This window comes from Ochotona curzoniae, unplaced genomic scaffold, assembly GCF_017591425.1.
Source record: "Ochotona curzoniae isolate NIBS_2020 unplaced genomic scaffold, NIBS_Ocur_1.0 contig_43, whole genome shotgun sequence".
In the NCBI taxonomy this organism is placed as follows: domain Eukaryota; kingdom Metazoa; phylum Chordata; class Mammalia; order Lagomorpha; family Ochotonidae; genus Ochotona; species Ochotona curzoniae.
The window spans coordinates 32,520,305-32,536,248 of NW_024466218.1; the positions used below are offsets into that span (position 1 = coordinate 32,520,305).

General features: G+C 37.4%; 1 protein-coding gene across 1 annotated transcript in view; it reads right to left on the bottom strand.

The window, feature by feature from the left end:
• Positions 1-5,203: 5,203 nt before the first annotated feature.
• Positions 5,204-15,944, bottom strand: part of CDH19 (cadherin 19) — a 46,649-nt gene continuing 35,908 nt past the window's right edge. The window contains exons 9-11 of the mRNA XM_040984765.1: positions 10,789-10,906; positions 6,595-6,846; positions 5,204-5,694 (exon numbers count right to left, since the gene is read on the bottom strand). Of these exons, the coding sequence (XP_040840699.1) occupies positions 5,204-5,694; positions 6,595-6,846; positions 10,789-10,906 (861 nt within the window). The remainder of the gene's footprint in view (positions 5,695-6,594; positions 6,847-10,788; positions 10,907-15,944) is intronic.

Sequence of the window (15,944 nt, forward strand, 5' to 3'; positions counted from 1 at the left end):
ATAAATAGCCAGAAAGAGACCTTCCAACAAAATCCCTCATTCATAACGCATAAGTTGAGCAATTAACTTTTCCTTTGGCGATAATGGCAGAATACACATGGAGGGTTAAGGTGAGGACACAGTGAGCAGCAACAGGTTAATTATGCTTCCGAATTAATTGTTTCTTCTGATCAATACTCATTTTAGCACTTGTCAAAGAGACATGGCCGTGCATGTTCCTAAAGCAAAGTGATAATGCCACAATCACTATCATCGCAATGGTGAGAGCCTGCAACAATGTGAAACAACATCTTTATACCTAAGGTAATTCATATGACAATATGTGCATCTTATTCTTACATCTACATCTGTTTTTCACATGCAGATAAAAAAAAGAAGACGTTTTAAATAGTTTGCTCTAGCTTACACAATAAAGTGATTTACACATTCACAAAAGAATAAAACATTTTAAATAAGCCTCAGGCACCATTTTGTGACTGAAACGTTAGCTTCTCTGTCTTCCAGAAAGCATGTTTTCAGTAGGTAACATGTAGGTGATAGGAGGTAGATTTGCATATGTGAAAAATCACATTTGCTTTATTCCATCTGTGTAGTTATTCTGCATTTCCTACTGTTCTCTATTACTCCTTAAGAATAGTAAGAATAATAAAAAAGAACCACGAAGTGCCTTGTAGGTCTTCAGCAGTCCTCGGATGTACATAACTATATGTATCCAACGCATGAAGAGAGATTCATCCGAAGTAGGAAGAAAACTGCTGCCATATTTCACACATTTCTTGGAAGGGCTCTCCATTTTGATTTTCACAATCATAACAAAGGATGTCTACATTGGAAAATAACTTCCTCCATTTTCCTTGCTCGATGAGTTCAAAGGAATTAAAATGTGAAATTCATGTGATTTCTGAAAACTTTTTGAGAAAAATTACTTTTAATTTCCTTCCTTCCTTCCTTCCTTCCTTCCTTCCTTCCTTCCTTCCTTCCTTCCTTCCTTCCTTCCTTCCTTCTTTCCTTCCTTCCTTTATTTCTTTTTCTTCTCTCATTTCAAAAGATAAGAAAACAAAACCAAGATAAAGAGATCTTCCAACCACTGGCTCACTCCTCAATAAATCTAGAGCTGCTGGATGATGTTTACTCCGAAGCTGAGCACCTGGAACTCAAGCTGTACCTCCCTCCAGAGTGGCAGAGTCCCAGATTCCTGAGCCATCCTCGGTTACTGCTTGGAGTGCACATTTAGAACATGGCTTAAGCTCAATCAAACATCAAAGATTAGTAGACTGGATTAAAAAACAAAACCCATCTATTTGTTGTCTAGAAGAGACACATTTCACCAACAAAAATCAGCAGAAACTATATCGCATGGGTTTTGATGTTTTCTGGTAGTTTCATCTCTTCAAAACACTTTCTTCTGATAAAATTCTTCAATGACTCATAGATCATACAGTAGCATCATTTTCTTCAAGAAGGTTTTTGATTTTCATTTCTTCAGCTACACGTTGGTCATTTAGTAGCATGTTATTTAACTTCATGGTGTTGTTAATTTCTTTTTTCTTCCTGATATTGATTTTCTTTTGTGGATTTTCATTTAAGGGGATGTATAGTAGCTGTGTAATGGAGACTGTCATATCTAGTAACATGTTGTTTAACTTCATGGCATTATAAATTTCTACTTTTCTTTCTATTTTTGATTTTGTACTACGACTTTTCATTTGAGGGAATGTACAGTAGCTATGAAATGGAGGCTAACATTTCCAGATGTGAGGATACAATGTAGTATGCATTTCTACTTCCAGACAAAGATGGATTAACAATGAAACTGTTTACTGTATCATGACAATAGGATGCCGGACTCTGTGCTATTGGTCCATGCCTGCGATGATGGACATACAACTGTGTAAGAAGAAGTATACTTTAGTGATGATATAGAAGAACTAGGTGGGGGGGTTGGGGATGGGATAAGGGAAATACCAGGATCCTATGGAACTGTAACATAAAACAATAATAATAATAATAATGAAAGAATATGGAATCTGCATTGGAGTTTGGAGTTCTAGCCAGGTAGCACAATCTAAAATGTGGAAACTCAAGCACACCTCTTACAGATGAAATGCTAACCTATTTTTATAAACAGGTTAATAATATAGATTAGTACTATATTAATCTTTAGCTTAATATTCATTACAATCAATTGGACTTGCATACCTGAGAAAATTATATTTGAATTCGTTACATTTATTCAATATTTATTAATCACTCACTGCATGCTAGAAACAATTTTAGACATTTTTAAAGCAAAAGTGATTGATAACTCTTTGCTTACATAGGGTTTACATTCTCAATAAACCAGAAAGGTAACAAGTGACATATGTAATTCTGGATGGCCTGATGATCCGATGAAACAAAAGACAAAGAAAGGGCCACAGGGAGTAAAGAGAGACAAGATCTTTCTCTCTGAGAAACTAACAGCTAGCCACAGACATAAATCAAATGACGGGCTGAAGGGTTGAAAGGATTTTTAAGAGAAAGACTGTTCTGAGCCTAGAACATGAGATCAGAAGGGCAATGAAGGTACAAGGAAGACAGGACAATCCTTACACAGGGCTTATGTGTCGTGTCAGGAAGTCGGATTCTGTTGGAAGTCTTGTTAAGATGCCATCATCTGCTGAGCCCTGGATCTTGTTCAGGTGTACCTTGTGCTGCTTACATGACACACATTTTCTTTATAACAATGACTTCATGAAATCAGAGCAGTGGGCTTCATTTCACACGTTGCAAACCAAAGTCTGGACATATTCGTCTGACGAAGTTCAAAGCTGCTTAAATAAAAGGGGGTTCATGCACAAGTGCTGAATGAATGAATGAATGACAAGTATTGATATTTTCTGGTTCACAGAAATGTTTTTTAATATTTTAGTTTTAACCACTGGTATCCAAAGCCTGAATATAAAACTCTGAGTAAACTAATGAGGATATTTAAGCACCCTGGGGATTTTCATGAAACCGAATATTTGAATGAATGCCAATTAATTAAAATTTAGAGAATATTGCAATATCCTTGGTGTAAGAAACAGTTAGCATTGAATTTGCAGCACTAATATCACTAGAAACCAAGAAAAACTTGTTGGGATATTACCAGTTGCAACGCCTAGAAAAGTGTTGTAGCTGTACTTCTCTAATATAACCAACACAATTGGAATTTTACAGAATAGTAGGTGGATAATAATTGTGCACATGCTTTCCTATGTATTCTGTGATTTGCACTCATTAAAACAAAACTTATTTCAAAGCATCTCTTTATTGGAACTGAACTCAAGCATTAAATATTTGGATGCAAATATTTTATCCATTTTGTAAATTGACTATCCAAGTGTCTGAGGTTTTCATCCATAAACAGAACCCACGGTGATATCCAAAAGATCTTGCTTCTGTTTTCTAATCTATTTTTCATGACTGCTTTATCTGTTGTGTGTTATACTTTCAAATCTTAAAGCAATGTTATATGGCACCCTTTAAATGCTGAGAGAAATAGATCATAGAAAAGTGCATGAAATTTTTCCTACCAGAACTCTTTGTATTTATATTTCAATGTGATATAAATGTCAATTTTCTCTCAACTCACGTTCATATTTTTTTTTGTTACAGATCTTCTTTTATTCAGTATTTTCATTATTTCCTAAGGGAATAGTGATACCAACACATACATATTGACTGCAGCTTTCTTCTCATTTAATTTTAGTTCCATCCATTATCGCTATATTTCAAATCTGATCTTTGAACATGCTGTTCAACAGTGATATTATCTAGCACCAACGTAGCACTACTAAGTCCACAGTGGAAAAATCCTTTTATCTGAATGACACAGCATTGAAGCTTCAAAGTACAGAGGAAAAAAAAACCCACTATAACCATTCAACTATTCTCTCTGCATATCAAAATTACTTACAATATTTGATTTAGGCAAATATGACCAATTTGCTTCAGCTAAATCTCACATGCTATTAATAAAAACTATCACATAAGCCAATTCTAAGGACATTGTACCACTACTTTCATTCTGTACAAACTATAAATTTTGAAGTCCACCTTGACTTGAGCATAATGATACGGATCATTCTTAAAAGGTCAATTAAAATTAAAGTGTTTTATTGTCTTATTATCTGATAATGCCATAAAGCTTTATGTCTAACAGCTTAGCATTTACTTCCTTCATTGCGCCACAATAAAAGTAACTATTGTACCTAATTTCATATTCAGCAATAAAAGAAAATGACACTGAAGGATCAGCTATGTTCTAAGTTCCTAACAGACTGGGAAAGCTAAGAATTGTGTCACATTTTCTTGTGTAAAATTAAGAATCGATGCAGTTAATTATAAACTTTAGGATGAATAATAATTCACATTTGCAACCACTACACCTTATATATATTATATCATCTTTAGGAGAAATTTAATTTTACTTAAAATATTTCACACTTCTGTCCAGTTTAATAATAGCTGAATCCACTGGTAAGTAAATCATGACTCATATTTGCCATGATAAAAATTGTATGTTGAAAATAATCTGGAAAATGCCTAACCGTATTTTCATGCCCCGCTGTTACACAAATCTGTATCTTTAAAAACAGCACACATGTACTCTTAAAGCATATATCTCACTCTGAAATTGCAGTTTAACACCTTAAATAAGTGTGAAAGATGTGGCAGAAATGTAACAAGTCAAGCCAGAATGAACCCTGGAATTCCAGTAGAAGCATACTTATGCATATGAAGTCAATGAGACATGACCTGTACCCAAATTCCCCAGGGGTGAACATGCATTTCTACTACCAGGAAATCAACACAGACAAGCATTGTACTCTTACTTTGTAAGAATGAAATAAAAATGATAAGCGAAATAATCTTAAGCTAAATCCATTTCCTACTCAAAGCAACTATGCCAAATTGTTGTGAACTGGCCCTGGAAGACAGTGGGAATTTAAGAGCGATATTTCAGCCCTGCACTAGCTCTGGCTCACGTGGCCGCTGGCGCTGATTTTAAGGATCTCTTCCAGCACCACTGTTTAGTGACAACTGGCATCAACATGAATTTCGTTATCTTATTCTTTTTTTTTTTTTTTTCCTGAAGAACCACAGTGTTCTTCACCAAGACACTACTACTTTCCCCTAATACGCATTAGTACTTTCCTCGTGTGGAAGGTAAGACGCTCTAACTGTGGGTCTGCACTGCAGAACCAAACAAGCATGCCAAGCGTTTAAAGCGGGGTCCCAACTCGTTAAGGTATTCGTAGTTTTCCTCCTGGTCAGAGGCTGCTGACCCCAAGGAGCTCAGGGATCCTGCAGTTGAGCCGGTTCCTTCAAAGGCATAGGTCTGAAGGCAGTCGAAAGGAGGCGCTCCAGGATCCGTGTCGGCCTCCTGGAGCTTCTCCAGAATGAATTTCCGGAATATGGCGCTGTCTGGGCCCACCTGCAGGGACTGTCGGTACAGGCTCCGGATGTCGGAGGCGGTGGACTGCCGAAGCTTGCGCTCCCGCCGCACGGAGCTGCTCCTCAGCTCCACGATGTCAAAGGCCTCCGTGTCGTCTTCTCCGCCCCCTTCGTCGTTGTAGCTGAATATGTTTTCTCCAAAGCCTTCACCTTTCTCGGGAAACGGAGTCTGCTTTCCTCGCTGTTTCAGACCCAACGTCAATAAAACAAACCCTGATGGAGAAAACACACCAGTGCATGAACTAATGCCCACGTGACTGCACTTTCACCGGCTTGTTAAAAACCCAAGACGGAAGCTGTGATTGGTTAGACACAGTGGTACATCTCTTGTTAAATTTTACAAAACAGGGTAAGAACAGCCTAATGAGCATTCTGGCTGATGAATCAGAGGAAAAAGCAAACATGTGTCAAGCTAATGAGGTCAACTAAATTTAACTAAAATACATTAACATTGAACAAAGTGGAATGGCCACTTTCAAGTCTGCATGTACTTCTCAATCTTGGAAATCAATGACGCAGAATGGAAGTCTGAAATACCCGAGTAAACTGATGATAATTCTTCACTCAGGCGAAATTCGGGGTTGTAATTATTTTCTAAGTTAGATCTGACTTTGAAGTGCAGACCAGATATTGTTCTAAAATATTACTGCTTATTGGTTTATGTCATTCTTATCATATGCAATTAAACATTAAAAAAAAAAAAGCCTGAAGCACAAAAGCACTGAATGAAATCCCCAGACATGACTAGGAAAGAGTAGTTCAGTACCTGAACTCGGTGAGACCACACTAACTTCAGAAAAGCCAGGGAGCAGGCACAGGTGTGTTCAGAACTGATGCAAAGACACACAGTAAGTGTAGCATGGTATGCACAGAAAACAACTTCACAACACTTCTTTAAAAGAAACACTATATGTTCACATGCGTATGCATGTGCATGTGCTTGTATGTAAGCAAGCATCCAGGACAACCAAGCCTTACACAACCTTGGGCCTTGCATTGCCGTTCCATAAACACACGGATAAGACAAGAGAGAACGGAGTTAATATCGCTATGCATGCACTTATGCAAGCTATTTTGAGTATTTGAGTATATGATCTTTACAGGATTACTCACCAAATATTATCACAATGCAGATCAGAATAGCAATCACGAGTTCTATCATGAATCCCAAGGAAAGTGCAAGCTCCTTATTCCTGCAGGACTCAGTGTTCCCAGCATCACCACAGTCACAGACATGCACTGTAAGGGTGTTTGTGCTTGTCAGTGATGGGATTCCATTGTCGGCAATTAAGATGGATATGTACAGGACAGCTTCTTCTTCAAGATTAAAACCAGTTCTATTGGTCAAAATTATAGCTGTATTATCTAAAACAGAAATGCATGTGCAAAAGTTTACATTAACATAAAAGAAACGCATATGTCATCAGTCCTGGAGTTAATTGTAGAGCTTGATCAAGTCAGTTCAATTAAAAGAGAAAGACTGGTGAATAACACATTGATCCTGAGATGCACTCAAGTCCCGTCTGTCTGCTCTGAGGTCTGGGTCTGTGCTTCAGCTTCCTGCTAATGTTACCAATGGAAGCAAAGAGGTTGGCCAAGTTACCCCAGCCCCTCACCTGGGAGACCCGGTGCGGGTTCAGCTGCTGGAGAAACCTGGACAATTAACTAGTGACTTAAATCGAGATAAAAATGTCTGTAATTAGCTAATTTGTTAAATAATAAATCCACCCAAGTTGTTGTTGTTAAGACAGAGCCAGGCATACAGAGTTTTTCCATTGCCTGTTTTACTCCCCCGGTTCCTCCAGCACTAGAGGCAGAACCGAGACAGAATCAAGAGCACAGAAGTCTGTAATTATCCCGAGTGAGTGACAGATAGACACATAGCCATTTGCTACCTCCCAGAATGTGTGTTTGCAGCAATCTGTGTAGAAAGAGGGGGAGCCAAGATACAAGCCAGACACTGCAAGTTGGACCATCAGCATCCCAAGTGGTGACTTGACTGCACCTGTTGTTATTTTAACATTATATACACATAATTATATTGATTATTTTAGTTCCAAATCTTTGGAAAAAATGAGAAACATATGCAAAACAGTTAATAAATCAAATCTCAATATTTTCTGGGAACTATTAGTCTACAATTCACACCAATCACGTTGTATCTAGGAATCACTAGGAATTCACACAGGATTTTCAAAGTTATCCATCATGGAATCTAATCCTACTCTAATACAAGAAAATAATTAATTTTACTTGGTAAGGAACATAATATTAAGCTATTTAACTTCACTTAGTTATTAACTCATTCGCAATTTACAATTCAGAAAATCATTACATTTTACACATACTGATTTTTTCATCTAGAACAACTTTAAGAATTAAAGAAAATAAACAAAATATACTTCAATATATAGGTGAGTGTATGTTACTGGATCCCAGAATATTACCAACAACCCTTTTCAGTACGTTTTTATTACCTCTCAAATATATTCTTTATGCTTTCTTTTTTTTGTTGTTGTTGCTACTTTTAGAATATTATCACCCATAAAATTTCAGAAGATAATAAAATTAAAATGCAAATAAATGAAAGCAATTTGAAATATGTGCTTTTTAAAGCAATTTTTCCAACATAATATTTTTAAATCAATCTTTTATCATACTCTTCTAATCAATAAAGCTACATCGATTTATTTACTAGACAGATCTAGGGGCCGAGAAACTATACTTTTCCCAAAATGCATTCTGTTAAATTACATCTAATCACAAATGTTAGACCAAACCATATGTTTTGTATAGTTGCATATTTATTTTGCATTAATAACTAGTTTATATATTGGTCCAGTTCTTTGGGCCTGCCTGCATGTTGGGTGCAAGGTCTATGAGCCCCGGGGCTGGGGGCCAGTGGGGCCTTGGACGGGTGGTCCAGGGCACTAATGGTACCCGGGATAGCTCACTGGCCACCTGGGAGCATGCTTATGGGGGCTTGGTGGAGTTGCAGGTGTCTGGGGGTGGCACATGTGGGGGCAGGCAGCACATGAAGGCCCAGTTTCAGGATTGGTGGTTTGATGGTGGAGTGTATGTGTCAGAACTAGACTTTCTCAATGAAAAAGACAGAGCAGTGGATGGCAGGTCCTGATGCATAGAGTATATGGCAGTCCACTGGTGCCTGCAGATGATATGTGGTACCATTTCATTGGAAAGAAGAACAAATTGGATAACTACCCCCGCCAAATAGTGACAGCAAACATCTTGGTGAATGGAGACTCTAAGGTCAACCATGTCAGGCAATGGACAATGGAAGGGATTCCTTTTCCTTGGCTCAATGAGATCGACAGCATTTTAGAAACCATCTGGGTGTAACCCTTGGAGCATGCACCACATCGGAACCCTGGGTTGATATCGGTGGCTGTTCCCCATTCCTAGGAACTGAGGCAGTTGGGAGGCTGGTTACTCCCCTTACATTCCCCCAGATTCAGAAAGAAGAAATAGAAAATTTGGAAGCAGTGGTCTCACCCACTTTTCTGTAACTCTAGATCCTTCCTACCCTGATCAACTATGTATACATCATCAAAAATAAAAGTAAAGATGTATTAAAATAACTAGTTTATATCAAAAAGCAGAGCTAAGCCTCTTCTTACTTTTCTGTTGATATTCACATGTGCTTTAATATTTAAGCATATTTGAATTACTTCTGGAATTTGACAAGCACAATAGTAAGCACGATTTGCATTTACTCTTTCCCAAAATTTTTCTCCAGGTAAATAAAGTAGTGGGATTTTGCTTAAACATTTTTAATACATGTATCTGTAGTTCAAAGAAAGATAAAGTGAAAATTCAATGCCTGGTAAAGAAAAAAAGTCTCTTTTCCTTTTTGAAATTAAAACTGGTGACTTGGAGTCATTTTTAAAGCCATCACCTGCAACTCTGGCATCCTCTATGGATGCCTGGTCCTGCTGTTTGGCTGCTGATTCAGTTCCCTGCTAATTGTCCAGGTGTGGGAGATTACCGCTGGATTCCTGCCTGCTTGGTCTATGTGGGAGGTCACAGGCACACAGCACACGATGTCCCCCGGGAAACCCCTGGCTATGGTTTTGGCTGGGACCTCACCCTGGCCTTTTTTTTTTTGGGTCATACAGGTGAGAGCTGTGGGCTGCACTCCAGTCACTCTTTTCTGTCTTGGGACGAGCTGTCCTGGGACTTCCTTTATAAGCAGGTGAGGTCTACGTTACCTCCCAACCTACCTGGTGTACATAACCCACAGCTACTTGCCAGCCGTGAGTGTTGTACATAACCTGTCACATAACTGAAGGGTCTAGAGGCACGAATGTGCCTTCTAGCCAATTGCAGTGCAGCCGTTGGGTGGAAGGACTGTCGGGAGATGCCCCCCTCCCTTCTTTCCCCTTTTTAGACTATATAAGTTTATACTTGCATTACAGTAAATGACATGCTCGATCAGACTGTCTCTACTGCTTTTTGCTGCTGAAGAACACCGTCAACTCACCTACTCATTGGTCATGGAGCCTATTGGTCAGGAAATCCCTGATTCCCTGGAAGAGCAGTTGAAGATGGCCCAAGTGCAAGAGCCTCTGCTCTCATGTGGGAGAACTGGGCAGTGCTCTTTCTTCTAGATTCCCTGTGTTGGTCAATGTGCCAGTCTGGGGCATGATTCAGCAGATGGAAGATTTCTCTCTCTTTCTCTCTCCTCTCTCTCCATCTCACTCTCTCCCTCTTTACAACTCTTTTTTAAAGGCAAATTAGTTAAACACTTCAAAACATCTCTTACTGCATGTAATAAACAAAACAAGGAATAGAAATGCTTTGTATGAAAAAAAGAAAAGAAAAAAGAAAGAAGGAAATTAATCCACTAACCATTCATATTGAAAAAGCCCTCTTCTATTTAGGGGAAAGCAGCATTTTTAAGCCAAATTCAAAGATATGCAGCTTCTAATTAATCCTACAGATATCTCTGCATCAAACAAGCTAATAAATGTCAGTGGGTAAAGTTTGTATTATTTTCTCCACAGATGTAAATTGAAATGAGAGAGATTAAACTAGTAGGAAAGAAGTAAAGGTGTCATATTACAATGGCATTTGAAGGATTATTCAGAAATTACAAGGACATAGAGTCAGCATTTGTAGGATTTGAGTCTGGATTTTGCGTTCCACTTTCCTTGCCATTCATTTTCTCCATTTTTCTGCATGATCACACTGCAGGAATAGCATTGAAATCAGTGTGGTGAATTTCATTGAAATACAATGTTATTTTCAGAGCATGGGTGGAATGTCATTACGGATAAATGACTGTACCTTGATTGTCTATGATGGTAAAACTTGAGATGTTTGTGTCTTCCACAGAGAGATTGAAATAGAAATGGTGGTCTTCAGTGGATTCATCTCTATCCACTGCACTGATAGTCTGAATTACCTAGGAAAAACAGAGATGAATTGTTATTATTATTTAGAATCAGTAAAAACAAAACAGCTGTTAATTTTATTATTTTATAGACTCCTAATGAAACCATTAAATATATCTTAATAAGATCCTGGGTTTTCTACTATTGTCTGTAACTACAGTGTCATGATACATTTAAATAACAGAGTGATGGACTTGTGACTGTGTTGAAGAATTAAACTGTTGTTATAAGGGAAATCAGTGGAGAGCAGGGGGAATGGAAAGGGTGCTGGGGGAAGTCCTGAGCCTGTGTCATGTATCATGAAAAATAAAAACTGAAAATAAAATATATATACATATATGCATATATATATATATTTTACTAAAGTCACTGGGAAAACTGTTGAAGATATCTGACAGTTGGTTGAGAATGTTAACATATTTATTCAAGAATGAGATATTTTAGTTAGCCTTTTCATATCAGTATTATCATATCACATAGTAACCAAAATCTTTTGATGAATCAGGCGAATTTCATTAGATACATTTCCTGCACACTCTCAGAGCATGTCATATTCACAATCTTCTTTGTTTGTTTCCTTCCTGCATCCTCATATGAATGCCAGTCATTATGATTTTCTGAATTTTTTGCTTATACTAAGAATAAAGGCCTGGCAGAGTTATTTGAATTGCCAGTGAAATAACTAATATAATGAATTTTTACAATGGTGAGTGGGGGTGGGAAAGAATAAAAATCTGAGGGACAATGTATAGGATTTCCTTTAAATCATAAAGAAGATGAGAATATCGTCCATATCCAATAACCTTGGCTTTCTTTCTCTGATCATGAAAAGTAAAGACATGAGTATGTCAGTCATGTAACTCATTAAAATGCTGTCAAAACCACACAGTGAGATTGTGATTAATTCCGAAAATTAAAGGAAACTTATTATACAAGTTACTGTTCAAAATTTTCTATCATGAAAGTGCTTTTAACAACACGTCACACAAAACTGTCATTAGCTCCGCACTGACATACCAAAATTTTTATTGTAACACTTTCAAGAGATTTTTCCATATGTACATAGAACATCACGAAATCAATGTAATATATGTATTATTTCCCTTCTTTGATTTATTTTTCCTTCAGCATACTTGAAATTGAATCTCAGCCATTAAATGTTGACTAAATATCCTAATAATGGCAATATTTTTCATTACATCAGTACTTATAATAATGTGATCACCACACCACACATTAATGCTTTTGAAAAGCATATTTATTTAGTTGAAAGTTTGAGCTAGAGAGGGGCGGGGGAGGAGGAGAAAGAGAGAGAAAATCTTCTATCTATTGGTGTGGTACCCAAATAACCTTCATGGACAGGAGCAAGGAGCTTCTCCTGTCTCTGAAGTTCAAGGGCTCAGGACTTGGGCATCCATCCTCTGCTTTCCCATGAGGCACGTTAACAGGGAGCTGGCTCAGAAATGAAACAGCTGGATCTCAAAACTACACCCAAAGGGGATGCCAGCATTGTCAGCAGTGACTTCACCCACCAGGCCACAGTGCCAACCCCCTAGAGTAATACTTTTACTTTTCAAAATCATATAAATTAGATAAAGTGGAGAGCTAGGAAGTACAAAATTATGGAATCCGGTTTGACATTAACAAGTTATCTACATTTTAAAAATGGAGTTTTTAACCAACTATTCAGCATGCTTTTTCAAATTTTATGCCTTAGTTTGTCAAATATGATGACTCAAAATAAGTCACATGTCCAACCTATTCATTTTCCATGAAAATATTCCCATCTATTGCTTTTACATGCTATTGAATTTGTTAATGATATTATTAAACATATATTTATTAACGTAAAATTGATAGCAATGATAAGTATGAATGCTTTGTGGAGATGAACCATCTTGATTTTTTTTTTAGGGAAGATCTGCTTTATTGTCTGAGATTTTTTTTGAAACATGAATCCCTAAACAAATGTTAAAATTGTTGCTTTTAATGTATGCAAACATAAGAGGACTGGAGAAAGGTGTGACTTTGTACTGTTTTAAACATTTTAGAATCATCTACCTCCATATTGATAAGGATTTCAACACTCTATCCTTCCAAGCAAGCTTCACCTCCCCGTACATTGCTTTACATGTACAACTCACATGTTCCACTTTCACGTATAACAGAATAAGTCATAGCTCAGATATCAGGAAATACACCGAGTGAACCTTGAGCTCATTTTTGATGAAAATGTAAATATCTAAAAGACATCAATATTGAAATGTCACAGTCTAGACTAATGGTATTTATCCTTTTTAGTAACAGAAACACTTTTGTTTCAGCCTTTAGATAAAATTCTCAGAAAAAAATTGAATTTGTTGCATGGCTAGGTTTGTAAGGAGTGTTTATTGTTTCATTTACTTACCATAGACACTTCCGGGCCTCTACACTTAGTGGAATAAAGACAAATAAAAAATAGAAAACTACGTACAAGATAAGTTCATAAGGATAGAGCAAAGAGTCACTGATAATAATTTCAAATGATGACAAATTCTGTGAACTCAATAGTTTGCATTTCCTTCGATCTCTGGATAGAATTTTATCCAATCTCTGAAAGGCATTGGATCTGCTATCCACAGAGCAGTGAACTCCACAAAGGCAACGTGTCTCTCTAGTGTATCTAAAAATATCTGTGTTAGAATAGGAACTCACCTACCTGCTGGAAGAATTTTGTAAATTATCTCAGCCAATTTTCAGAGGGTTGCTTTAGCATATGTTCTACTGCTTTTCACATTTATAAAGTATTTATGTAAAGCTTCACATAAGTTAGGTACCAAAAGTGGAGTGGCTGGGTAAAATTAATTTGCATGATGATGTCACATCCTCAGAGGAATAATAGGCATCATAACCAGGCTTCTGCACTTACCTGCTTTTTCTATTACAAACACTCAAAACATAATACCATAAAACATTTGACATGAATACAGTGCTTGGGGACCGCTCCAGTAGCATAGTGGTTAAAGTCCTTGCCTTGCATGTGCCTGGATTCTATGTGGGCACCGGTTCATATCCCAGCTGCTCCATTTCCTTTCCAGCTCCCTGCCTGTGGCCTGAGAAAGCAGAAAAAGACAGGCCAAAGCCTTGGGACCTTGTTTCTGCATCGGAGACCTAGAAGAATTTCCTGGATCCTGGCTTTGAATCGGCTCAGCTCTGGCTATTATGGCCAAAGTGAATCAGAATATGGAAGGTCTTCCTCTCTGTCTCTCCTTCTCTCTGTAAATCTGACTTTCCAAGAAAAAGAAATAAATCTTTAAAAAAAGTGCTTAAGGAAACTACCATTAAATGCAGATATGAAAAATAAGTAATTGCCATTTGATAGGTATATATCAAAACTTAAAGTTTAAAAAAATAATCAGAGTTTGACATGGACTATAGGTTAGAGTGTATCAAGTGAGCTAACACTTTAATAAAAGCATGTTCAGGATTATTTAATACTGTAGAAGACAGCAAAGCCAAAGAAATCACATTTTAAATATAAGCACATGGAATTAAAATGCGTAGGCTAAATGTGATACAATAGTGGCAGCTGCATAAGTTACAAGTTAACAATTTTATAGGACCACATACAGTATTTTTAAATTAAAGATGATTGTGGGAAGAAGTAACTTTTCTGTTATCAATCAGTCTTTTACAATATCTTTCTCCCAGAAAAAGGGCACACCTGGATAATTCTATTAAAATAGCACGCTTAAATTAATGTTTTTGAGGGGAAAAAAAAGCAAAAACAGCGTTGACTCTCAAGGGTCATGAGAATGGCCCTTATTGATACACCATTTTTTCACAATTCATCCGAGAAAACCCAATCATGCACTCTGCTGTGGAGCGCCACTCGATTTCATTCTGTTTACTTCCCTTAAAAACCAAACAGCAATCAAATCCAAGACAGAATTAGTTATAGGATAAATTGTTAGATAAGATTACCAATTGTGTAGTGCATTTAGTTATGTTTGTAGATGCTTTATTTTGAAAAAAAAAGTGAAAGCATAAGGAGAATTGTTATGTTTTCACATTTCTTGACCCTAAATAATTTTGTTTGGAGTTTTTCTGTGACATATGCTAAATATAATAATTAAGTAGTTTCAATTACCTTTTTCTTATATAATTTCTTTTTGATTTATTTTCTTTCATTCCAGATTGCTGATTTCACCATGAATGTTGACACAATTAAAGCTTTACAGGAATTGCCAAACCAGCATAGTGAGTTTGACTCAGCTAAGCAAGGGTCACATTCTATTTAATTTTAGCACAATATCAATTACACACCTATACAATAAAACAACAAAGCTCACTTCACAACATTCGATAACATGTTTGTATTTCAGTTCTTAAAATTTAGTTTCTAGGGCCTGGCGCGGTGGCGCAGTGGTTAAGGTCCTCGCTTTGCACGCCCAGGATCCCATATGGGCGCCGGTTCTAATCCCGGCAGCCCCGCTTCCCATCCAGTTCCCTGCCTGTGGCCTGGGAAAGCAGTCGAGGCGGCCCAAAGCTTTGGGACCCTGCATCCGCGAGAGAGACCTGGAAGAGGCTCCTGGCTTCTGATCGGCATAGCATTGACCGTTACGCTCACCATGGGACGGAAGATCTTTCTCTCTGTATATCCGCCTTTCCAATAAAAATAATAAATAAATTTTTAAAAAAAATTTAGTTTCTATTATACAGGTGAAACATTTCGTTAAACAGCTGATGAAACACATTAAGTGGCTTCCTTCCTCAATGCAGTGCACAGCGACAGCTTTGCTTCCATGCCAGAGAACACACAGACCCTGGGCAGCTCACCTAACTTCCAGAGGCAAAAGAACCTCGTGCAACGGGTTAGTATGTGTGACATGACTCTGACATTTACTGTTACTCTTAGCCAAGTGACTATTAACAAACCATCTGTTGCTAATTTCCCTTTTTAATGCTATGTAGCTTTTATGGAAGTCTTAAAAGAGGACTGTCGATCTGATACTGTACTGATATTCCTCAAATAGTGAGACTGGCAGCAGTCAGGAGATTATTTGCTTC